At 41.0% G+C, this 26,614-nt stretch overlaps 1 protein-coding gene across 14 annotated transcripts; it reads right to left on the reverse strand.

Moving 5' to 3' along the window:
• On the reverse strand, positions 1 to 26,366 carry Fubp1 (far upstream element binding protein 1). 14 transcript variants are annotated; one of them, XR_002385727.2, is made up of 23 exons: positions 26,113 to 26,365; positions 22,923 to 23,013; positions 22,166 to 22,228; positions 21,360 to 21,398; positions 20,575 to 20,614; positions 20,143 to 20,195; positions 19,976 to 20,047; positions 19,738 to 19,795; positions 18,433 to 18,595; positions 18,225 to 18,323; positions 18,020 to 18,121; positions 17,702 to 17,804; positions 17,505 to 17,605; positions 16,855 to 16,996; positions 16,585 to 16,745; positions 14,259 to 14,410; positions 13,872 to 13,951; positions 11,166 to 11,303; positions 9,562 to 9,636; positions 4,886 to 5,031; positions 2,356 to 2,402; positions 1,313 to 1,449; positions 1 to 220 (listed from the first exon to the last, which is right to left on the reverse strand). XR_002385727.2 is itself a non-coding variant. In XM_021234985.2 (22 exons), exons 1-22 carry the CDS (start codon positions 26,230 to 26,232, stop codon positions 1,419 to 1,421), a joined length of 2,067 nt encoding a protein of 688 aa, XP_021090644.1. In that variant the 5' UTR covers positions 26,233 to 26,366; the 3' UTR covers positions 1 to 1,418. The 14 variants fall into 14 exon arrangements, 13 of the variants coding, with proteins under 13 accessions (XP_021090644.1, XP_040607529.1, XP_021090643.1 ...); XM_021234985.2 differs by having other exon boundaries at positions 1 to 1,449; positions 11,175 to 11,303; positions 26,113 to 26,366; XM_040751595.1 differs by having other exon boundaries at positions 1 to 1,449; positions 11,175 to 11,303; positions 20,143 to 20,192.
• Positions 26,367 to 26,614: the final 248 nt, after the last annotated feature.

Below are 26,614 nucleotides of genomic sequence, written 5' to 3' on the forward strand. Positions count from 1 at the left end.
TAGTAATCACTGTACATTTATTTTTAAATTAAGGAAAGCATAAAGAATACAAAATTACAACAATCACGTGCCCCTTTACATACATTGTCATTAAAGCAAAACTCTAAACCAGTTTGTAAAGTATTCAATTTACCTCAAGTCCAAGCTGCATCTCCCTAAGACACTGTTCCCATCACAGTAGCCATTTTAAGCCAATCTTCTTTTAACACACGGGTAGTTTCTGCAGAGAACACTTTTCTCAGGACGAAAATGCATCGAGCATGCATAAGAAAATATATATATTTGCAAATGCATTAAGAGTTTTAGGGTATCACTGAAGAAAATAAAACCCTGGGTTTTGCTTCTTTAAGCACCAATTTAAAAATTCCTTAATTAACGTCAATTGACTGATCAAACAGAAATTAGGATTATTTTCAGTCAAATTATCTCTAAGTATTATGAAAATGCACTTTAAAACTGAGACATCTCCAGTGATCAGTTAAGTCTACATCAATATTCTAGCTGACACGTAACTGTTTTCAGGAAGAACTGGCTGAACTGGCAAAGCAGTCACGTCACGAACACTCCCTCTGCGAACACCCACAACTGCTATCTAAACTCACTTCAATCAATTAACTACCAAGATATTTGTTTAAGACCACACTTTACAACTAGTATCAAATCACTAGTTTTAATATTAAAATGATTCTCATTACTAAAAAGCAAGTATACGCATTTCTGAAACATCAAAGAATTCAAAATTATCACTACACTAACATGTATGTCATTAAAAAAGCTGTAAACTTATTTAAATATTGAGTTTAAATTTCAATTTTTCTACCACCCTTATCATCTACTGGATTCAAACCACTGTCTCACCTTTTCTGCCTCCCAGTTTACTCAGAGGTCAAGACTGGTGCCATTCAAAATGCTTAAAGTGCCAGAAAGGGCATGGCAATGCATTAAACGTCAAGACAGAAACAATCCCCAGCTTCTATAAGCATTCATCCAGACTTCCAATACTTCACAGGCTCTAAAGAGGTCTACTTTCAACACACTCTCACTCACTCACTCACTCACACACTCACTCACTCTCCTCTCTCTCTCTCTCTCACACACACACACACACACACACACACACACACACACACACACACACACACACACAGTGTGTGCACACAAACTACATAATTTAAACTTAACAGTTCATGGAACATTTAAGTGAATAGCACTTTAAAATGAAAAGTGATCAAGAGCAGGTACATTATACCCTGTATCATATTATGTATGGGAATACATTTCATATTTCTCAATTATGACTTGCCAATTTTACCTTCTACATTGAGCCCTTCTATGGTCCATGCTCATCGGCTCACCAATGGCATACACTCAAAGGATTCCTCTTTATGGGTAACTATCTCAGGACCTGATTTTATGAGCTATGATTTGGTGCTTGCAGCATCTTCAGCACTGTGTGTGAAAATGAAGGCAGTATTTTTGAATAGTTTTCTTTGTTGTAAAAATAAGCAGGAGTTTTTAATAGGATCAGCACATTTTAGAAACTGAATAAAAACAAAACTGATATGGTGCTGCTTTAAGACAGTCATCTTAAGTCAAAATATGTACTAGTTATAAACATCATTCCTAAGAACACAAACATTTTAAACTGGCAAAAATAAACGCAGCGTCAGTTATTAAGGTATTATAAATCAGAAACTTGGTTATGCAGACTATGAAAGGTTATTTGTTACACAGTTAACATTTCACTGAGCACATGCCTTTTTAAAACTTACTGCCAGTTTTCCTTATTCTTCCTTGCCAGCAAATGTAAGTCATGAAAACAAAACTGTCTACAACTGACCCAAAATGTTCTTACTGAATTACTATACTTTAAAGCAGTAGTAAAAGGAAAAAAGAAAAACAAAAACCCCAGGTTTGGAGGATAAAGAAAATGTCCTGTCAGTTATACAAACAGGCTGTGAAGGCTGTTGAAATGTCTGACGGAATGATTTCCTAAGTCTTAACTATTTAACTATTTTTACTGCAACACTTCTATAACTTAACTATTTAACTATTCTTACTGTAACACTTCTATAACTTGGGGGAGGGAGGTACAAAAAGATTTGGGTGTTTTTCAGTTATAGCAGCAATCTACTAGTTTTAATTAAAAAAAATTAAAATAAAAACCATTACCCAAAAGTATAGACAGTTGCTTGAACAACTTAACAGACTTTCCACTAGAATGGTAGCATAAATAACAAAATACATTTGGGGAAGCAGTAGCAGATTGCTTTTGAGTACACAACCACAAAAACCTCACAGGGACAACATTAATGTATTGATATAGTTATAGATATGTCCTTAGGTTGTGCTTACCTGTTGCTTTTTGCAGCAGAACCTAAGGTGGAAGGTCTGGGAAGGCACTGTGAAGTATAAATAATTGCACTGTTTGCAATTAATAAAGATTTTAAACTTTAAACGAATCAAAATCAACAGCCTCCAACTTGTGAATTATGATACTGAATCCAACTATTTCCTTCAGTTTAATTACTAAATGCATCACTTTCCTAGGTCATCTATGCAACAACATCATGCAAAATACTGAAATTGTTCATGTCAATACCCTACACTTAAGAGAATAGATAACTCCTTAACTATTAAACTTCAAACTAGACTATGTATACAAATCTAAATAAGGGTAAGGGAAGTCACTCTAAGTTACATAAAACAGTCAAAAACATTTCAAAACATCCACAATGAGCTGTACTGTTTTCTGCCCTACTATCTCAACATTTTTGGCCGTATACATCTTCCTTTAAAGTATATGCAAAACAAACAGTGCTCCCCACAGTTAGAACACATTTATGAAAAGGTGTTAAATGCTACATTGCTTATAATTTGCAATCTGAAAACCACTTCTGTCCTACACATTTCAAGTTTTTCATATCACTATAAAAGATGTACATTTTACACTGAAAATCGGCGTTTTAGGAGCACCGATAGATAATACTATTCAATTCTGTTAATGATCAATTTTCTTTAGCTATTAGCTAAAGCATTATCAAAAATACTTACCCATTAAGCTCACTTAAAAAAAAATACAGAACTATGTATTATTCTACGTTAAGAGGCAGTTATGGTCTCCCATAATATCAGCACTGTATTCCAACATAATATTTACACAAAGTATAGCAGTTGCATTATGTGGAACATGGACAAAAAGACACTGTTGCAGTTCATCAATTTGTCACTCTGATGTACTTACAGTGCAATGCTCCTTGAAGGAACACAATCAAGGGTGATACACAGCACAGTCCTCCTCACCCCTACAGAGCTAGTTCTATACTGGCTGGATCAAACCTGCACTTCAACAGACAATGGCAAGACAGACTGTATTTGCATGTAGTCTAATATATTAATATGCAAAGAGCCAACAAATATGCAGAGTAAAACAATGGTTTTCAACAAAACATCAGAACTTCAGCATGAATGTTAAAGAGTAATAAAATGGTTCAAATACACAAAAATTAATTGATTCAATGACTGGACTTGTGCAATTACAAGACAATGCTTATCTATACTGCAAAAAGAAGAAAGTTCGAATATCTTCATACCCCAAATGTTTCAATGGCAGATGCAATGTAGCTATACTTTTGCATACTATTTACTTTTCTATCCTAAATTTAGAAAGAAACACACTATTATATACATTGAAAGAGTTGCTTCACATGAAAAAACAAAAGGCTTCTTATAAACTACTCAAACCACTGTCTGAAAACTGTTCAAAATAAGTTATGCTGAAACAGTCTTGGAAATAAGTGAAGAACAGAAAGGTTAACTGTTGTAGCAGCAGTACAGGTCTGAAACAGTGCTCATATATAAAAGGAAATTTCACTGTTAATGCAATGGAAGTACACTAAAGATCACTGTATACACATGCAGTTTTTAATCAAACAGAAGGAAAAATGAAGGTATCAGGATTACTTGTGCTGAAACAGCCAAACACAACAGAAAAGATCCTCCAATCTACCACTATACTGCAGGGGAAAACATGCCAGTGTTTAACTCCGTCCTTCGGGGAAAGCTTTAAATTTGTGTATATGTATCTTAATTTACCACTAAGAACCATGAATCCTGTACCCGCATATCCAACTTACCGACACACGAGGTTTCATATCATTTATTGTAAAGCACAAAACAGGCATTGGAAAGTGAGAGGATACATTGAAAAAGTACATTTATATGTATCACAAAGCATCGACCACATAATAGTTGCAAATACATTTGCTGGAATGTATACATCTACACTAAGGACTAAAAACAAACCAATTTTCATTTCTACACAGAAATATTAACCTCCTATCAGTAGTGATAGATATTTTGTACATTTTCAAAGTAAAAAAGGGGGGGAAAACACTACTTTAAACCAAAAACAAAATTAAGATCTTCATCAAGTCGTCTGCATCCATATATTTAACAAAGGTTTTTTTCCCCCACACAATGAAGCAAATACTGTATTGTCCACTTCTTATTATTGGCCCTGTGCAGAAGAGATACATAAGAGATACACAAAAAGTTAAAGAAAATCCTTTAAATGGAGCTAATTCAGGAGTGAATCCTTTAAGAAAGAAAAACTGGTTAATATAAATGATGGTGGCTTCTTGCATGATTTGCAAATCCCTGGGGGAAGAAAATTTATTTTTTTAAAATCAAAGGCATTATAAAAATAGCACTCAGATGCCAGAAAGCATTATAAAAAACAAATCCCCAAACACACCACATCGTATTTATACTTTACCAGTAAAAAAGTAGAACATATTCCCAACAGACAAACATGCAGAAAACATGGTTGGAGTGGGGAAAAAAGAAAAGAAAAAAGGAAAAACCAATTAGCAAGTGTGTATACCTGAGGCGCTGGAGGATGCTGAGGCATTCCTTGGGGACTTGTCTGGGCATAGTATGCTGCTTGCTGTCTATAGTATTCAGCCCAGGCTGCACTATAATCTGGCTGACCACCTGGTGGGGCTCCAGTGGGAGCAGGAACTGCTTGACCTTCAGGAAAAGAGAGGAACTTTATTGCTCCAACTATAATTAATTATGTCTCACAGAATCTCTTGTCTAGTAAAGATACCTTGCTGGTAATATTCCCGCCCAGCCTTTGAATACTCTTGTGTCTGCCCTTGTTGACCTGAAAACAACCCCGAATTTCAATACAAATTTCCATCCACTGTATGTACTTTATAACGACAGGCACAGAGGCTCTTGTTTCTCTTGAGACAGGGTTTCTTTCACTCATGCAGCACAGGCTGGCTCACAACTTGTCATCATCTTGCCAACTTCCCAAGAGCTGGGATTAAGTGTATGCCAATGCCCCTTCAGCTACTGCTTATCTTAAATATGCCCTAAAGAGAGAGGGAGAAAAGTGCAGCACACAAAAACAAACAAAAAATCGGCTCTTTTCATCTTAATCAAACTGTAGTCTTTAGTCCATTTCTAGCAATAAAGACAAACAATCGAAACTCACAGAGTTATAAACAAAGGCAAAGACTCAGACATAATCTTTGACAAAGAAGAAGAAACTACGTTAAGTTCTGTGAATGTGTGTGTTGTTTGGTTTTTTTTCTACACAGGGTTCCTCTGTGTAGCTCTGGCTGGCCTACAACTCAGAGAGATCCACCTGCCTCTGCCTTACCAGTCATGGGACTATTATACATATGTAATACTAGTATTTTAAAGGTATTTACAAAACACACACGCCACAACACAAAGACCTACTGTGTTCATATCAGAGTACAGTTTTGCTAAAAGTAATCTGGCAGCTGACATAAAGAACATGAAACAGTAAAACTCAGCTTCCATGAGTAGTTGCTTTGTTTCTAAGCAGAGTGACCACTGAGTTATCAAATGAGAAATACAATCATCAAATCATAGGAATACTGGACAGATTCTGTAAAGAAAGACAAGTTAACTGTAGAAGACAGTTTCTTAATAGGGACACTACAATAGTTAAGAACAGAGGGTATTATTTAATATATTTAAAACAAACTGGTCTGCAACTTACTTTGTAATGACTCAGGCATAAAATATAAACGAAGCACATCTGGCTGGACACACTGGCCAAACCTATGACTGATAGACCATTTTTCCAGCTTTTAGAAACTGCTAATGAAAAAAAAAACCCTAACAAGTGAGTTCATGGTGTATTTTTATGTATCTGGCTACATGAACAGGGAGCTCTATGGGAAGACAAAGGGACAGCCTTTACATTTTGTAGCTTCAGAGAGCAGCCTGCCACATACTGTAAAACTGCTCATAGAACAAAGCCAACTATGCGAACAAAAACAGATCTATGACTCAAAATTAAAATGCACGAGGTTTGTTTGAGCAATGCAAAAGTATTTAATACTACAAAAATCCTCTATTTTTACTTTCCTTTCCATAAATAACTTCTCAGAGTTTAACATTTGGACCTTACAAGGAGATACAATTGAAACTAAGTTTCAACTCAACACTTAGAAAACTCCCAAATACCCAAACAGGGCCTTAAAACCACACAGTAAGAACTGCTCAAGCGAGAGCAAACCTGACCATGACGTACGATAGCCATAGATGGACATGCAAAGCACTCTTCAGGCTCACAAGGTCTCACCTGCCCCTGCCCTTTCCATCACCCTACCATGCTCCCCCTTTTTGGACACCGGAGTCTGATCTACATCTTAGCAGGCACTGCCCAATGTTTACATATAGCTCGATAGAAAGCCTCACCATGCTGTTATCTCTTAATAGACCTGCATTTGTTCTACAGCTATGTCCTCTGTGCTTCAAGGTATTATGTCTTCAGAGTCTACTGTATCCAGTACTTAACGTAAGGGCTTTAAAAAGACTGCTGTGTATAGTTTGCATGTTTGAGCACACAAGCCAAGTATGTGTGTGTAGACGTCAGAAATTGGTAAGCAGCATTCCTCAACATTAGTTCATCAGTCTGTGAACAACTGTTTAACCCACTGAGCCATCTCACTGTCCTACAAAGGGCTCTTAAAAACATTACCCAAAATGGCTTCACTTACTCACTCTGCTCTAAACAGGAATCACATGCAACTCTGATGCATAATTCCTTACTGATTATAGATGTTTATTCTACAACCTTTGCCATGCCATATTCTGTTCTGCCTCATGACGTTAACACCATTTCCTTCAACCCAGAACCTCATCTAAAAGATCTTTGGAGTTGCCAGGCAGTAGTGGTGCACACCTTTAATCCCAGGAGGCAGAGGCAGGTGGATCTCTGAGTTTGAGGTCAACCCCAGTCTACAGAGCGACTGGAGTTGAAGTACAGGCTCTAAAGCTACACAGAGAAACCCTGTCTCGAAAAACCAAACCAAAAACAATAACCAAAAGGAACCTTTGGAGTTTTCTCCGAAGTGGTATCAGGAAATTCAGATGTTTTAGTAGAGGTCTGCTACTGAGGAGATGGGGACAATTTAGTGGTTATGCTTTCAGCAAAAGCTGGAAATGAGGGTCCCAATCTGTGTGAAAACCTGGGTATGTCTCAGACAACCCTAGGGAAGTGGACTGGGAGTCCAAAATCACCTCAGCCACATAACAGTTTCAACTGCAGCCCCACCAAAAAAAAAAAACCCTCAAAAACCTGATAAACAAAAACCCAACATCTCTTGTTTATTTGTTTGTGAAGAAGGTACTTGGGAGCAAGGACCAGGAAGTCTTATCAGGCCACTTTGGAGATAAAGAGCACACACACACACTGGTGACTGAACCCATGTGTGCTAGTTAGCCAAGTATTGCACTAATTCAATGAGACCAAGAGCCTTCAACATTTTCTTCCCCCTCTTCCATTTCAAATACACCAAGTTGGAACTTAAAGCTGGTCAGCAAGCTCCTAGGAAGAGCCTGCCTTCCAAATGAGGTCACCAGGACATGCAACTGGCTATGTTTGGCTTTTTAAGATGTAGTGGGGATTTGAACCCTGTTGCTGGGGGGGGGGGGAGAAACCAGTCTGATATGGGGGTTCAAACTTCAAGCTAAAGAACAGAAAAGCAAAGTAGTTGATCACTAGCTCTTACCACTACCTCAGGATAAATAGGCTCCTCTCCTCAGTGTGGCTGGAGAATGAATGCCTGACACTGAGACCTTGCTCCTATCTTGCTTGGTATCTCCCTAATGCTGGGATTAAGGGTGTGTGATCCCAAGAGCTAAGATCATCTTTGTTTGAGCTATTTCTCTTTAGGACTGAATCAATCTTATGTACAACTGGGCAGCCTTGGACTCACAGAGATCTGTCTGCCTCTTAATCCTGGAATCCTAGGACTAAAGGTATGTACCACCACCTCCTAGCTTCTGACTGCTGGGATTAAAGGTGTGTGGCTGACTTTGCTTTCTGAATCCTCAGGCAAGCTTTACTGAATCATAAATAACACAACACCGGAGAACCTTAGGCACTCTTATCTACCTGCTTAGCCTGACACTGAACCTTTTTCGCTTTAGTCTCTTATTTGTGATTATCTTAAAAAGACAGAGGACAATATATCCAGAGAGATTATAGTAAACATTTATAAAAGAACTTTTACAGGGAAAATTAGTTTGTGTTAACTATCATACAGTTAAAAATATTTAATACTTAACTAAATTACCTAAGACAGTGTCTGAGGAAATTGCTCAGTCTGTTTCGTGCATCACATGAAGATCCTCCCGCATTATTACAAAAAAGTACAAATGAAGAAAACAGGCCCCCACACACAAAAATTACACATATATTCACTGATTGTATGCTGGGAAGTACTAGAATGTAAAAAAAACTAAACAAACCATAGGATATAACACAGACACGAAGCTTTGGCCTCGTCATGCTCAGCAGAGTTGGTGGCTATACGCCTTGACCACTGGCTATCAGAAAATGGTTCTCTATTTTTCATCCTCAAGTGCCTGGTTGGGATAATAAGTTACACAATCATGTTAATCACAGAGAACACCGTTTTAAGGGTTGACGGTCACAAACTGACTGGAATAAGGCTGAGAAAAAAAGCTAGCACATGTTAGTTTCAGGAATATGAGGCCACATCACTGCTCTAATCAGCTGTTCAAGCAAAAACTTCTTTAATCTGAAAACACAAAGTTGTGTCTAGCGAGAAGTACTTTTACAGTCACTATGGCTGCATGTGGTATACTTCAGTAGTTGTTAAATGTAAACTTTCTTTTAAAAAAAAGGTAATCATTTTTTTTTCAATACACGCAAACATTAAATCAATGTACTTCCTGTCACTGTGAGCTAATTACTGCTTATTTTACAGTAAAATTCATATAACTCCTGTGCTTAGGACTCTAAAAGTTAACCTTATTCCATTTAGACCACTACACAAAAGTATAATATAGACAATATATTATTAGTCCAAGTATAGACATATATTATTTCCTAGTAAGGATATTTCTACTAATTGCTGACACATGCATTTCCTCGCTATATAAGCACGTTAAGAATTTCTCAGCACGCCTTTAATATGTATGCTGTACACCCAATGATTTCAGAGTGCCACCTTTCTTGGTGACTATTAGTTTAATTTAACATACCCATTTTCTTGTAGTACTCCTCCCAGGCCTTTGTATAGTCCACCTGTCCAGCTGGGGCTGGAGTCTGCTGATCTCCTTGTTAACAAAAACAAAAACAAAACACAGCTAAGTCTCCAAGGCAACTGTTCACTTTTTCTTCTGCACCACGGAGCTGTACACTGGTGTGCACCACTCTGGGGACACCCGACGGCAGGCACAGACAAACTGCTTTGAAGGGATGTATCTGGTGCTCTCAAATGTTAGAAGAGCGCACTGGATCCCCTGGGATTATTTACATGAGTTACCATGTGGGTGCTGGGAACTGAACCTAAGTCTTCTAGAGAAACAAGAAGTACTAAAACTATAAACCTCTTCTTTTGAAAAGGTTTGATCATTGACATTTAAATAACAACAAATATACTCTGGCTTCTAAATTCTACCCTTGGGAGAAGGTGAATGGTCACTGACTGGAGCTCAGAAGACAAAGTCAGGTACTAAGGAATCACCTGAAGAATGTTAGAGGACATCACAGTCACCTCGAAGATAATCCCAGCCACCCAAATCTAGGACAACAGAATGAAAGCAGCTAAAAAAAGAAAGCTATTCCTTGCAGTAAAATAGCAACTAATATACAACGATAGCAACCAACAGTTAACAGTTATAGGAATAGTAGTTTACTAAGACAGAGCTTATTAAAGAGACTAAGGCCGAGGGAGACATAATTCCAGTAAAATGCACCAGAAAGTACTAGGTAATTCCTTATAATAAGCAGTGGTATAATAGTATAAAAACATGGCAAGTAGCAGTACAACCAAGCGATGAAGGTTAGTAAGCTCACAGGACCCAGGCCGACAGTGGAGTACACTCTTTACATATGTTAAAGGAAAGACTGAGAGGGCTGGAGATGGCTCAGTGATTAAGAGCACTGACTGCTCTTCTAGAGGACCTGGGTTTAATAACCAGTGTCCACATGGCCGCTCACGACTGTCCTTAATTCCTGTTCCAGGGGATCCAATACCCTCAAAGACATTTATGCAGACAAAACACTAATGTACATAAAATAAAAAATTAAAGAAAAAACTGAGAAACTGATCAGTCTTGATGAGACTTAACAGACCTAATAAATGTTGTATGTTACTAGACAGATTTCGGTGACTCTAAGCAAGGGCTGTGCATCGGTGTATAAATGTTGGGAACCTAACTTATAAAGATCACAATGGTTATATATTCACAACAAGAACATAAATATGTGTAAGGATAATAACTTCATGTCTCCAACTATAGTTTTCAGTTTTAAGTGGTAAGAGGCACTTATCAGAGTAATAGAGTAAATGGGGGACAAGACAGTGACTGTTATGGTATTTTGGACATCATTTTTCCAACTTTTATTAAGGTTTGTTACTATTTCAAAATGACTTAGTGTGTTTACCCAGTCACAACTGTATCTTCAAAATATTAGATCTAGGGATCTAACTTAAGTGACAGTGTTATAGCACAGGGCCCTTGGTTCAATTCCCAGAACTGAAAGTAAATGAAAAAAAAAAAAAAAAGTTGGCATGACACATTAATATACAAATGCAAACATAAGCTTTGGCTTTAAAGTAGGAAATAAAAATTTCAATTACCGTAGTTACCTTGCCCATTGGTTTGGGTTGTAGTTGGTGCCCCTGCAGGGGCTGCAGGCGGGGGCTGTGCCTGCTGTTGGTAATAGTGAGCATAGTAAGCAGCCCACGCTGCCGAATTTGGATCGGTTCCTGCCTTAGCTACAATTTAAAAAAAAAAGGAAAAATTTAATGGTTTACATGTAAATTCACAAATTAGTATCTTTCTAGGGATCCCTGACAGACTGGAAAATTAACAAATAGAAACTTTCAAATATTTCTAGTATTATCATTGCTAACACAATATTTGAGCCTCAGGTTAAGTAATTTCCCAGCTTACAAAGTTAGTGAATGATGGAACCGGGATATGAATGGATGGTCTTTTGGCTTAAAATCCAATGGTTTGTCTCAGCCCAATCCTGTATCTTTGCTTGTCTCTCCCTCCCCAGCAATAAGTTCAGCTGCAAAGAGCAACAGTTCTGTATAGAAGATATCTATAGGCTAATTTGTACAAGAAACAGATTCTGTATCTTACAACCTTGAAATTACTGCTGTAATCCACATTTCTACAATCTTTTAGGATATCCCATGTGATATCTCCCACAAACACATTTTTGACACAGGCTGGTGTTCAATGCCTGACCTTTTCTGCCTCTACCTCTGCAGTGCTGGGATTCATGCTGTGGCCTGTGCTGCCATGAATGATAAGGACCCCAGGCTTACCCTTGTGTAGGTGTGGAAGCGTGTTTGCTCATGTGCACATGCGTGCTTGGAGGCCAGAGTTTGCCTTTGGATGTTCTCCTAAATTGTTTATCTTTTATAATTATATTTTTATTTACTTATTATTAGGTGTTATGTGTGTATACACAAATGTGCAGGTTAGTGTGGAGTCTGGAAGGTGCTGGATCTTGGAAAAGCAGTTCTGAGCTGCTGACACAGTGCAGGGACCTGAGCTTTTACCCTCTGAAAGAGCTGCCTGCAAGTGCTAAGCCTCCTGTCTGACACCCTTGATTTTCCCCTGAACCTAGAGCTCCTTGATTTGGTTTACAACTCCAAGGACCATCTTTAGCACTGTGGTTACTAACAGCAGCGTGCCTTTGAACCCAGCTTTGACTCAGGCAGGGAGGGAACTCGGTCCTCTCACGCTTGTCCCCAGCTCTATTCTATAGATGACTTCCATTCTCTCTCAGCATCTCCCACACTCAAGTCTTAACAGCTAAAGACTCTTCACAAGTCACCGTGACCCCCGCTCATGGTTAGCACCCCTGCACCAAGTTCATCTTCTTAACCCAAACAATTGATTCTTCACTTGTAATCAGCATGTACTGAGAACACTAATCTTTAACACAGTAGCAACCCAATTATTTATTCAGGATCAAGAAAAGTCTTAGAAAGGTCACTCAATTTCACACAACTAGTTATAGGACTATTCTACCTGACTCTGAAGTCTAAACCTTTGACATCTATATATCTCAATTTTCTAACAGTAGTTTCTTGAAGACAAAGACAATATACGTTAATCCTGGGCCATTAACTTGTTGATAAACCTCAGCGCAGACAGTATTTCTGCTAAATGGGTTTCTTATCTACCAAAGGCAATACTGGAAGCCACACTCACTGACCAGATCTTACAGTGACATCACCAGTACTAATCAAAATGTGAAAACAGTGCAGAATATTTTCCTGAGATCTTAAATGTATTCTTATTTGTGCACATCAAGTGCATGTCTGTGCACCATGTAGGTGAAGAGCCTGACCACGGAGCCAGAAAGAGATATTGGATGCCCTGAGATTGGAGATTCTAACTGTTGTGATCAACCACGTGGGTGCCGGGAATTGAACCCAGGTTCTCTGGAAGAGCAGCTAGGGCTCTTAACCACCGAGCCACCTCTTCAGCCTTGTATAGTTTTCTTAACCACAGTAGCTATCCCAAACACCACTCATAGTGCAAATCCACGCAATCAAAGTTACTCATATAAACCCTTTCACTTAAACCTATCCAAACTTTGCTCTTCTATTTAATCACGCCATTCCCAAATGCTTGTTAGAACGAAGGAAAAGAGTCATGTTAACAACGATCTGTAATGTGACAGTATTTGATGCTTCTTCCACACTCTCCCAGTCCACTACTGCTTACCCTGGGAATGCACTCTTCTAACGGCATAAACTCATCGTTCATACTCAGACGCCACCATGACTCAAGTTGTTTCTTTTCCCTTTCCCTAAACTGGCTGTCCTCAAGCTTAAAAGATCCACCTGCCCCTGCCTCCAGGTGCTCGAACTAAAGGCATGCGCCACCGTTGCCTGGCCAAGTGGTTTCTGAATGAGCAGAGTTTGGGTCATTTGGTGACTGAGCAAAGTTCCAATTAAGGAGCCTTACCAGTGATAATTTATATTCATCCTGAGAACTTGGCAGCATTAGTAGACACATTATCTTATAAAAATGAACAATTACGGATAAAGTCACAACACACTAGATAGCAATGTTATCCTCTTTACAAAGCACCCGATTCTAGCTTTCTGTTTTAACCATTTAAAAGCTAATTTTTAGCCAAACTGGGCTATACCTGCACTGTAAGAGAAGCTGAGGGCCACCTTCATCTACACAGGCTGCGACCCTGTCTCAAAAAAGAGACAGCAAAGTCTTTCTTAATAAAGATTGTTACCAGTCTTACATTGCAGTAACAGGCAAACAACACAGACAACATGTTAATTAACAGTGACTCCTACCTGGGTCAGGAGGAGCCTGTTGCTGCCAGTGTGGGTATGCATTTCCCCATCCCTGGGGAGCATATGGGGCTGGAGGACCACTGAAAGGAAAACACAAATACCATTTACCAAAAGCCAGAATCTTAAAGAAAGTTTCATTATTTATGTGTAGGCTTTGCCTGTGCGTGTACTGCACGCATGTGCAACCCATATGCATGCCTGGTATTGGGAGTTATATACCCTGGAACCAGAGTTATGTACAGATAGATGGTTGTGAACCGCCACGTGGTGCTGGGAATGGAATCCAGGTTCCTCTGTAAGAGCATTAACTGCTGAGCTATCTCTCCCGCCCTGAAACCTATGACAATCTTTAGGCAAAGTCCAGAAGCAACTCAATTCAGTACTTACTGGGGAGCTGGGCCAGGTGGTCCTGGATTGTAAGGTGCAGGGTTGTATGGTCCCATTGGAGCTCCAGGCCCTGGAGGCCCAGGAGGCCCATGAGGACCTGGAACCCCGTGAGGCCCGTGGGGTACAGGTGGCCCTAAAGGATTTACTGGGCCCTGCAAACAGAAAAGAACCAAACAATAATAAAGACACACAAAACATACAAAGTATAGTGTAATGACTGAGCAACTCAAAGGCCAAACTACTCTGAAGGAAGTTTAAATGTACCTTCCTCTCTTTATGGCGCAAAAGAGAGAAAGTGTCAGATTACGACATGTAAAATTCATTAAAATAGAGAACTAGCAAATTCCCTTTAGCTTTTACTCCTTTGCAAACAATGCTGTGTCTCACTTTAACAACTCTCCAGCCACAGGAACCCCATTTAAACCAATAATTTAAATATACTGTCCTCATGTTGTACCCATCATAAGTTTCTTAACCGCATACAACACACCAGGGTTATTTTATATAGGCTTATTCATCACAACAGTTTTACCACAGGGACACAGGGTCTCACTATGTTTGTAGCTTTTGCTGACCCTGTACTCATTATGTAGACGTGTGTCTATGGTAGGCCACCCTGCAAAACTTAACAAGAACCATTAGACATAAATGTCCTAAAGCATTTCTTTTTTAAGGTTAAATTAATGCCAACACTTTGCACAAAATGCTTACAGGTTTTAAAAATTATTTTAAGGGCTGGAGAGATGGCTCAGAGGTTGAGAGCACTGGCTGCCCTTCCAAATTCCAAAGGTCCTGAGTTCAATTCCCCGCACCCACATGGTGGCTATCTCCATAGCCCCACAGAATACTTCTTCAGTAAAGCAAGTCTTCTGCATATGAATACGCATGTGCCACACGGTAAATGTAGAGGCAACTTTTGGTAGCTGGTCCTCTTCTGCCAGTGAGGACTCCAGGCCCCACTCAAGTGGTGGCAAGGTCCCTTTACACCTTAGGCCATGCCAGCAGCCCGACAAACACCTAAACCAACGGTAGTTGGTATCAGCTTTCTCACTACTAATGCTTCCCATTAGCTCTCAGCCATGTATGCTTGCTTAGTAAGCACTAAACCAAACTGTTAAACAGAGTAACACATATTGTTTCTCAATGATGTAACAAACCCGATTTAGGTTTATTAGGCTAAGAAAAAGAAAAGATCGGCTGGGGAGGACAGTGGTGTATGTTTCTAAGGCAGGTAGGTCTCTGAATTGAAGGCCAACCTAGTCTACACGGTCTCAAAAAACAAAAAAGAAAAATGAAAAACCAGAATGTGCTTACTCTCATCTTCCTACTTTGGTATCAACTTTTGGTACAGCTTAACTTAACTTGCAAACACCTTCAGTTCATGGATAATTACTACTGTGTACTATAAAGCTCTCTACCTGTTCTCCTATCCTCCCCAGGTGCACACACTCTGTGTCCTCTTTAACTGTCTCATCAAGTCCAATCTGTGCTGCCCATATACGCACCCACAGAATTACTAGTAACCTCAGGAACCCTCCCGTTTTTTCCACTGCTATAAAAAAGCTCAGTCAAACACTATGTGCTTCATTATAAAGCCAGCATGGTCAAGCTGTACCACCAGAAAACTTCACAAAATTGACCATGTATCAAAATCACTCGAATCATCTTTGCTTTTTGTGTAACCCTGTCATTAACTGAGTTCCACCTGCCTGGGATTACAGGTTACAACAGACTGTGGACTCTAGTCTACTGTCACATTATTTCTTAGTAAGGTACATGTATACTCAGTGTTGTCTCCCTGTGACACATGTGTCAGCGTGGGTGCACATGTACTTAAGCAGTCAGGATCAACAGAGGCTCCAGTATAAAGACACTGACTGGTTTCCACTCTGCCGTAAAGTGAACAACAGGAAGCTCATTAACTCTGCTGGGCTAGCTGGCCAAGGAGTGCAGAGAACAGACCTCTAATGATTGGCAGATACCCCACAAGCCAGGAATCCTTCACGAGTGGGAGGTAAGCACCTCCTGAGTGGGATGGGTAGTTGCAATTCCTGTGACTAGCCAGGCTCTTCAACTACTGCCCCATCAACACTATCTCTCACCTATGGACACTCACATGTGAGGTGGCTCCTCACAGACTTGTCACTTAGGGCTAAGGAGGCTACTTGCATTTCTGGACATCTTTCCTAAATTGTTGCACGCACATGTGCTATACCTCAAAACCTGAAAATTCAGATGAGAAATTGTCCATTTTCCCATGGTACAGTTGAATCAACACTTTTTAAAAAAGTACCAGGAACTATGTCATAATGAGAAGGTTACTCACCCCAATCTTCTCTTCTATGAGTTGCCGAGCATAGTCTATTTGCTGTGGAGTGCCACGAATTGTAAATAACTTCATGTTAGGGTCTGCATTAGGTGGAGGGTTTCTCTGAAGCTCTATTCTTGCGCCAGACTGCTGGCTTATGCTTTTTATAGTTTCACCTCCTACAAAAAAAAAAATAAAAAAATAAAAAATATATATACCCTAATGTAAGCCCACTTTTAAACATATCTTTCTTTACTCAGCTATGTTAAACAATTTAAAATTCATTGCCTTTTCCAATGATCAATCCAGTTTTCCCCGTTGGCACAATGAAGTTAAACTCCTGCAGTCCTCCAGGTGGTCCCATGTTCCAGTTGCCCTGGCCTCGACCTCGTCCTCGACCACCAGGCCCAGGTCCACCAGGGTTCCCAGCCTAAGGGAGGAAAGCAAACACCAAAATGAACAAAACTCTGAAGATTACAAGGTTTATCTCCCAACTTGCAGCTTTCTCAACAATGAAATTAATAGATGATTGAAAAATTACTTGATAGAATTATTTACTTAAGCAGTTAACTTCCATTCATTCAGGGCTTTCTGAGACAGGGTTTCTGTGTGTAGCCCTACCCACCCTTTCCCAGAAGCATGTGTGGCAAGTGTGTAAGAACTCTCCGTGTCTGTCACTACATGCTGCAGAGTGGGCCACACCCCTAGCTGTGGTCACTGTGAATACTCATTTATCTGTAGCTCACTTTGTGAGGAGGCTGTGCAGTCTTCCCTGTCGTTCTGATGTGTTCATACAGCAATTAATTTAAAGCAAGAAATGATTAGCCACTTTAATAAAATAATAATAAACAGATTCTGATAGAGTGTGGAGGGGCACTTTTCAGACATGACAAAAACTTCCAATGAAATTAATTGAAAATGTTGATTTCTCAACAAACCTGAACACTTCGTAGAAGGTCTGTGATAATCTCGGCAGCATGCTGACATCTGTCTGGAGGTCCTGTTATCTGTGCTATCCTATCTGGTGTTGTTCCATCATCTACAAAACAATGCAGCAATGCATTGTGACAAATCAGTTATGAACATCAACATTAACAGCTACCAATTCTTAGAACATTAAATATACCTTACTAACCTGGCTTAAACTGTATTCTAACACCAGCATCATTTTGTATTTTTTTAATCATTTCTCCATTTCTTCCTATTACAATGCCAACAGCAAACCTTGGAATTGGTACCTTAGGCAAGCAAAAGATGAAGCATATTAAAAAAAAGACATTTCTTAAAATCCATCTCCATCAAATCATAAAAATACAGTAAATGATCATGTCAAATAAACAAAAAGATACCCCAGGAGAAATTGGGAAAAGGGACATACAAAGTCAGAGAAGACCACCCTACCGCAGCCAGCACAGATTAGGACACAGTCATTCCTGACTCAGGGCTTACTTACATCTATGCCTTCATTTCCTCCTATCCTTGAGCCATACTCATTCCGAACTTCTCTGAAGCCACCTTGATCCCGAATTAGCTCTAACACCATTTCCTTGGCTTGCTAAAATAGAAAGTTAACAATTTAGAAAAACTCTCAAAGCATCCTAGCGCTTATTTTGTCCGCCTCCTCAGCAGCTGTGTATAAATGACAGAGTGGGGTTTACCTGAACTTTGTACGGGTCACCAGTAATCCTAAGAGGTTTATCAGCACCAGTATTTTGAGGCCCATCTTGGATCATAACCATTTTAACACCAGCCCGTTCCTATTAAAACCATGAAAATAATACAAGTTACAAAAAAAGAAAAAAAAAGAAAAAAAAAAGAAAAAAGTGGCTTTAAAAGATTTAGTAAGTTTTTACAATATAATAGCACCTGAAGTTGTTTAATAGTCTCTCCCCCTTTTCCAATAACGAGTCCTGCCTTGCTGGCTGGAATCATGATTTCCTGAACTGCATTTCCGGGTCCATCACCATGATGAAAGCCGGGGGCTGGTCTTCCCTTTTCAACAATCTGGTCCAGTAATCTTTTTGCTGACCTGTTAACAAATTAGAATTCAAATATTACCCCACCCAAAAATGCAACCCAACAGTCAAGCAGCCCCGTCCCACTCATGCACGTGTCACAGCAGTTGACTCTAAACCAAATAAACACGGCATGTACTCATAGGGACGACGTGTCAAGTAGGAAGGAATGGTCTCAGGCAAATGAACACAAATGAAACCAGTATCTGAATAGAGAAAAGAACCCTGAGGAGAGCTGTTACAGCTCAGCTCTATGTTGCCTTCCTTGGTCATGGTATGTTGCCACAGCAACAGAAGAAACGAGGTGCTGGGCAGTGGTGGCTCACACTTTAGGAGGCAGCTGGGCAGATCCCTGTGAGTTCAAGACCAGTCTACAGGGAGTTCCAGGACAGTCAGGGCTACACCGTGAAAACTACCTCAAAACCCAAAACAAAGACAATGAGCTTTAAAGACTGGTCATCTGTGTGTAAGCCAATTCAGGTGTTAGTAATTTTCTTGTGCTTGTGCAGGCCAAATCACAACCCTTCTTTGCATAATATGTACCTTTTGAGATAGGGCCCTCTCAATAGTTCTGAACCCACCAAGTAGTGTAGGCTGGCAAGCTCAGAATTACCATGTCAAGTTTTCTGGTTTTAGTTATTAGGCTCAAACTTAGTTCTTCCTACAGGAAAGGCAAGCACCTGGATATCTGTTATCACCTCAGTCCCTATTTATAACAATTTTCTGTGTCTTAGGTTTAGATGATGAACCCTACTCAAGACAGGCATGGCACATAAACTTTCAAGGCCACCAGCAGAAGACAATAGCAGAGAAATAATGAAAACACAAACATTAGTGGTGGGGGGAAGTCCTTCTGTGTATATGTTTGTCTTATTGGTTGATGAATAAAGCACTACCTGCCAAAATGGAAGCAAGATAGATGGGACTAGGAGTCAAGGTGTAGTCTAGGAAATGTAGTCAAGAGGAGGGAGGCACCATGTGATCCCAGGAAGAATGGACCCGTGAGGCTGCATCCTCAGTAAGGTAAGACCTTATAGAAATACAGTCTCTGTGTGTTATTTGGGGTTGATGAGGATCTGAGACCAGGCTGGCAGAAGAATGCTCACATTAGTCTTCACATTGCTACTCTGAGTAGACGTAACGTTTTCAAACTTACTGGACAGATTCAGGTGTTCCAGTTAGCATACAAGATCTTTCTGGAAGGCCACCACTATCTACAATCAAAAAGAAAAATGTAAGTCAAGATTAAATTAAATAGTAGCTTTGTCATCTTTAGAAACTTAAAAAACAAAACCTCAAGTTTTCTAGTCACTCTCAAAAAACATCAAGGGCTGGGCAAAAGGGGGCAGGGACAAACAGCAACAAAACACATACACGCACACAAATAATGTTACCAGGAGCTATCTGTATTTTGCATCCAGATTCCTGCTGTATACGTGAGATCTGTTCACCTCCTCTGCCAATTACTAGTTAAGGGAGAGAAAGAGGAAAAGTTATCATTTAATCTAAAATTCTGAGGTATGGTTTATGCTTTGAAAACTGAAAACTTAATGTTACTTACTAAATCCAACCATTCCATCAGGGACTTTGTATTCTTCTGTCATTACAGATCTGCTAAGAAATGACAGACAGAAACTAGTGTTTTCTTCAAAGAAAGATAACGTGTGCTGGCACATGAAGGTAATCTAGTGAAGCCCATCTTAGTGTGCCCTGGGTCTTAGGAGGCGGACACGCAAGTGAACAAGACGGAGAACTGAACACCAGGAAGAGCTCAGAGTGAACGCCACTTCACTCACTCCACAGTCTTCTCAACCATCTCCCCAATTACCAACATCTTACTTAAAAAGAAAATAATGATTCTATATCACCTTTCCAACACGACAGAAATAAACCACACACACAAAATTGTCATGTAGACATTTTCAAATACAAACTAACGTGGTTGGCTGTATACACAATCGACTAAGACTCGCAAAGTAAGCTTTGACTATACCTTTGCTGCTGATGCATCGGAGGTAACTGTGTTCCAAAAGCTAAAAAATAAACAAAAATTCAGAGTTCAAGGTTACTTAACACAAGCACACCAAGTATTCTAAATTCTTTCCCTGGAGAGAATAAAAAATTTCAGACTATTCAAAATCACTGATGTTGGCAAGAAAGCCAAGAAAGGGATAAATATACTAGCAATGGCATACAAAACACATTTCTTTCAAGTGGCACATGCATAGGATTTGTAGTTAAATTATATACATAATTAAATCAATCAAAGTCATATATGCATGGCTACAATTAAATGACAACCATTATTTAAAAAAGGAAAAAAAAAAGGCATTCATATCTACAAAGCAGACTCTAACTAGATCTTAATTTCTACCCTGCTGGGTATAGCAAGGCACACCTTTAATCTTAGCACTAGGGGAGACAGAAGCAGGTCATCTCTGAGGTCAAAGTCAGTTAGGGTCTCATCTGGCTCAAAAACAAAATTTCTAACACCAAACCCCACAACCCCTTGAAAGCAGGGACAACTGGCTGGAGAGTCAGCTCAAATCTAAGAGCACACAATGCTCTTGCTGTTTCCAGCACCACACTTGTGGGTGGCTTGTGACTACACAGCTCAACTTAGAGGGAATTCCGCGCTATCTTCTGGTCACGCACACACAAGTGGGGCACAGACTTTCACATAGATGTGCATGGGTGCACTCATATGTATGTATGCACATACACAATTATATATATATATTTAAAAGTAGCAACAAAACCTCAGCTTAAAATACTTACAGTCATTTTGGGGAGCAACTTTTTTAGCTTCTGGTTGATCTGCAAAATTAAATGTCTTTTATTTTTTTGTCAATTAAAATCAAAGTCCCCCCCACAAGCAAGAATGCCAATGTTTATTAAAATATCTGATATGGTTTTCCATTTGAACCAAAAATATTGCCATAATTCAACCTAGACCCCAAATTCTTAAAAAAAAAAAAAAGAAAATAACAAGAAACCAACCAACCAACCAACCAACCAAAAAACCCTCAAATCTAAATTTCCTTCTCTTCCTGTTTAAGCAATGCACAGATATTTAAAATAGCTTAGAATGGTGAGAGACAAGAGTATTTAGCTTAAATGCTGGCAAATACCATGCTAAAAGCTAATGATGCTTCTTCTACTGTAAGAACTGACAATTGAGGATAACTATATAAAAATCTGACATTATCAAAAGATGAGTGTATCTGAGAGTGATCACAAAGCCTTATCAAGAAGGAAAGCTCATATTACAGTACAGTCTTAATCCAAACTGTTGTTATCCCCAAGTGGAACATTTTACTACATGAGTTTAGCTAAAACCAAAAAACAAAACACACAAACCTCAAAGCAAACTACATGAGTGCCTTCTCACATAAACAAAACGCACACATTAGAGTAGACAGCTTACAGCTCAGAGCATTGTTATTACTTTCCCCAATTCAAGGCTTTTGTGCAGCAAAACTCAGACACATTAACCAAGAGACAGTTGTGTCTACTTAAGAGTCCACTGGTTTGTTTATTTCACGTTTACATACTGAACACAGGTAATAAATAAAAATTCCTGCCTTTAAAAGGAGAGGGCATTCCCTCCCAGTGTGTTGTACTGCTCGGATTTGTCCAAGAGCCATCTACGCATAAAATAAAAAGAATACATTACATACAACATCTGAAGCATCATTAGCTCATTTTTTCTTGCATATTAAAAATCTCACTTGCAAATATAAATGTACTTGAAAAGAAACCAAGTATTTCCACTGAGGGCTACAAATACACTTCTATATGCTCAATCAGAATCCTTTATAAAAAGGGCAAAAGAGCAAAATTTCTACATTCATCAGAACTAAAACAAAAAGCACAAGCATCAATACTTCTTAAAAATAAAAATACTGTAAGTGCACTCTTTTACTCCATGTTTACAGTTAAATCTGAAACACAAAACAAAGCACTAAAATAAAAATGGGAAACTTGCAACAAACCTTAGCCATTAAAGTCAATTTTGAAGTAAATGAAACAGCATAGCAAAATCTCATCCATTGAGAAAAATCAGAAAAGTGTTTCCTATACAATTTATATTTGTTTTTAGCATTAGCAAGAAATCTGTGCAAACTCTAAGCATAATGTTAAAACAGAAAAAAAAACTTTTCTATTACAGTCTATTCTGCTAGACTCAAATTATACCTACCTTTCTTTTTTCTAGGTCTATCTCCCCCCTCCTTCTGAGACTAATATATAGTAGTATTTTAATAAATTATTTTTATAAAATATTTAACCAATTGAATACACCATGGGAGATAACTATAATTATTTCTGGCTGTAACTTACCTCCATCTTCTAAGGGTCTCTTTTGTCCCCCATAACCATAGTCATTTGAATTCAATGATGTACCAGCATCACCCCCAATTTTTGCTGCAATCTTAAAAAAAAAAGAATCATCAGAAAGGTTACTAACTCATGTTTATGTACTACTCAACTCTAAATATCCTACAACACACTGTTCTTTTTTTAAAGTACATTATGATTTACTTGTTAGTATTAATTCAAACTACAAATAAAAAAAAAACAACACAAAAATGAAAATAAAAACTGCTGAAGATACCGATGTGGAACTAACCTAATTATGTCGATTATAAACAGGAAATTGGGGGAGGGTAAGGAGCATATTCAAAGACTTGATTCCATCAAGGCATCTGTTAAGTCAATGTGTATCATAGTCCATATGCCAACTATGTCTCCCAGGTTACTAGATTTTCCTTTTCATCTAGAAACAGAAGACCCTCACAGCCCCCATACAGTCTTTCCTGAAAGTTTCCTAACAGCACCTGGAGACACCTCTTTTCTACCCTCTGGTCTCCAAACACAGCATTTATAAACAGTACCTTAGGGACTTAAGTGCACTGTCTGGTGATGTTAAGTAGGAAGCAGTTAAGCACCAGAGAAGATGGCATACGGAACTAGTTATAAGTTATAAAGGACATTGCCATATTCCATCCCTACAACAGTTTTATAACTATTCAAAAAAGGAAATGAAAGTCGGTGCTTGGTTTGTTCAAAAGAGCTCTTTAAAAACTGGAAACTGACAATGGACACAAGCAAGCAGGTAACTCTCCAAAACCAATCTTAGAAATAAAATCCCGAAGACCAATTCCCAACACAAAAGTATGGTCTCATTCTGTAGCCCAGACTGGACTACCTTGTCCCAACTTCTCACATGCTGGAGTTATGAGCACTGAACTCACAGATATCCGACTATTTCTGTCTCTGCCTTCCAAGCCCTGGGATGGAAAGTATGTGTAACCACTTGTATTTTTCTTCAAACAAACCCAGCACTTAGCACCTTCCTAGATGACCCATCCTTACATTCTAAGTTGAAAGATGATTCTCAGAAAATATTTCCTAAATTTCAGCCCACACTTCCCATAGAAGTGTAAGGGAGGTGCAGTTCTTTTCAGGTGCTTTCTAGAATTGTCTTTGTCCAGTTTTCTCAAGCAGTCTGAGCGTACACGATGGCTGTGAAGGTTGGAGATTATCTGAGCCAACTCAGGATGCCTAGCACAGATCCTAACATGCAGTGTGTCCTCACCAATCCATCAAACAAATTCACAGTTCTAAAGCAGGCTCCACAGCTACACTTCAAAATTGTGTTTTGGGCCAGGCATGGTGGCAGGCGGATCTCTTGTGAGTTCAAGGCCAGCCTGGTACACAGAGCTAGTTCCAGGACAGCAAGGCTATCCAGAGAAACCCTGTCCCACAAATAAAATCGTGTTTTGGAAAATTAACAATGTTTTTATCCATCCCCAAAGACATGAGAAGTGTGCCTTCCCCAGTCATGGTAGTGAAGGCCTTAATTTCAGCGCTCAGGAAGCTGAGGCAAGACTACTCTGGAGGACAAGATAGTAAGGACACCCTTGTATCTCTAGGAGTCAACACATCCCCAGTATACACAGAACAAAATCTTAGCTAGGCATGGGTGGCACACGCCTTTAATCGCAAAGACAGAGAAGCAGGTCTAGTCTATGCAATGAGGTCCAGGGCAGCCCGAGCTAGGTGATGAGACCTTAATCTCCTTACTATTAGACACAGTAAGGATATCTATGTGTTGATTCCGTTGAATACACCATGTACTTTACATGGAGAGACAGACGCTACAACAGACACTTATCACAGCCAATGTGTGCTAGTGACCTAAGCTTATTCATTTGGAGTCTAGCTGTAAGTTCTGTTGTCGTTGACTTCACTCTGTACAGGGGACTGCTGCTTTTCTATGCGGGCCAAATTCTCACTCCCCAGGGCACTGCAGGAAACACCACCCGCCAGGCAGTACCCCAGTCAGTCACGTTTATTTTCTTATTAATCAAGGCATTCGCTATTCCATCCGTTGGTATTTGGTTTCTGAGTTATCTCACACCTTGGAAACCAAGAACACGGAATTTCAGTGTTCCAAAGCCGAGTGTGTGTGTGTGGGGGGGGGCGACCATACCTTGTAAGCACTAGAGAGGCTCAGGAAGGACGCCTTAAATCCCAGGCCAGGTGTGCTTTCAACACCCTGCACCAAAACCATTTCCCCCGAGGTCCAGGTAAAGAGACTCATCTCGGAAGTCTGCCCCCTGTCATTTGACCCAAAGGAGCTACACGACAGGACAACCAACCCCCGCCCCCCAGCTACCCTCTGACCACACACACACCACGACAGCTCACCGAGCCCTCTCCACGGACACACAAGACTACACAGCTCTTTCTTTCCCCAGGATCTACGTGCTAGAGGGCTGGGCGAAAGGAGACGAGCAGATCCCCCCAAACACGTGGTCCGCTGCTGCACCACCCCGGCAGGTCTGGTACAACTTTCTCACTGACTCAAGTGTCTGTCCCGAGGGGTGGGGGTGGGGGGTGAGGAGGAAACGGAACTCCACACAGTCGGCCACCAGTTGTCCCGCGCCGCGTCGCAAAGCCCGCGCGACGCACTTTTCCTTTTGTTCGGAGACGAGGTCTGTCGGGGGCTGCGGCGGTCCGGGCGAGCCTCAGACCCGAGGGGCCACCCCGCACCCCCCGCCAAGCACGCTCGCCCTGCGGGGCACCCGAGCGGGGCGTGGCTCTCATTTTTTGTTTAAAGCTACCGGGGGATGAGGGGGGGGGGAGAGGAGAAGGAAAAATAAAAAGCAGAACACAACAAAAGAGCAGCACACTCTTTTCTATCTGGGCAAGCGGAGCCCTCCGGGTCTGCGTCCCTACGTCACACAAAGAGGCCGCGGGGGGCAGCGCCAGGGCCGTCTGCACCCGGGCGAGCGGCGGCTCGCTCGCGGCCGAGCATCGGGGAGGTGGGGGTGGGGGCAGCAGATCCCGGCCCGGGGCGGAAGCGGAGCCCCCGCGACCACGCCGGGTCGGCGCTGCGCGTGCGAAGCGCGGCCGGGCCCGGAGCTCTGGGCCGGGCAGCCCCCGGGGGAGGGAGGTCGGCGAGCGGAGGCCCCGGGTCCCTAGGCGGCCGGGGACGTCCCGGGCGCGCGCGGCCCACGCTTACCTGCCGCGCTCTCTGCAGGGCGTCTTTGAAGGCGTCGTTCACCCCTCCTCCTGCTCCTCCGCCGCCGCCGCCGCCAGCCGAGCCCGACGAGGGCGGAGGCACTGTCGAGTAGTCGGCCATGCCCGCGCTCCAGCCACCGTCCGCCCGCCCGCGCTCGCTCGCGGAGGCCCCCGCTCCGCTAACCGCTAAGAAAGGGAGAAAATGGCGGCCGCCGAGCCGCTCGCACACTCTTGTGCGACCATCGTGCCGTAAAAGGGGCGGGGACTCCGCGGCCGAGATCTCGCGATGCTCCCGTGCTAACGCGCCGCCTCCGCCCGCCGCCGCCGCCGCCGCCGCGGCCGGGGAAAGAACGAGCGAGCGAACGAGCGGGCGGGCGGGGGCGGAGCCAGGCCTGGGTCGGCGAGGATCGCGAGACTTGGGGTTAAGATCCCGCGAGAGCGGGGCTGCCTTACCTGGGCTCCTCGGAGGGGATTCTTGTCCGCCTCGCTGGGGTGGGGGTGGG

The sequence above is a fragment of the Mesocricetus auratus genome, unplaced genomic scaffold (assembly GCF_017639785.1).
Source record: "Mesocricetus auratus isolate SY011 unplaced genomic scaffold, BCM_Maur_2.0 Super-Scaffold_100009, whole genome shotgun sequence".
NCBI lineage: Eukaryota > Metazoa > Chordata > Mammalia > Rodentia > Cricetidae > Mesocricetus > Mesocricetus auratus.

Excerpts from the sequence above, each read along its gene's own strand:
- Fubp1 (XM_021234983.2), bottom strand. The coding sequence starts at position 26,232 with ATGGCCGACTACTCGACAGTGCCTCCGCCCTCGTCGGGCTCGGCTGGC. Across the intron at positions 13,952-14,258 it reads CCACCTGGCCCAGCTCCCCA|TGGTCCTCCAGCCCCATATG; the intron begins GTAAGTACTGAA and ends TTTTCCTTTCAG. Across the intron at positions 1,450-2,355 it reads TCTGCTGCAAAAAGCAACAG|TGCTGAAGATGCTGCAAGCA; the intron begins GTAAGCACAACC and ends TTTCACACACAG.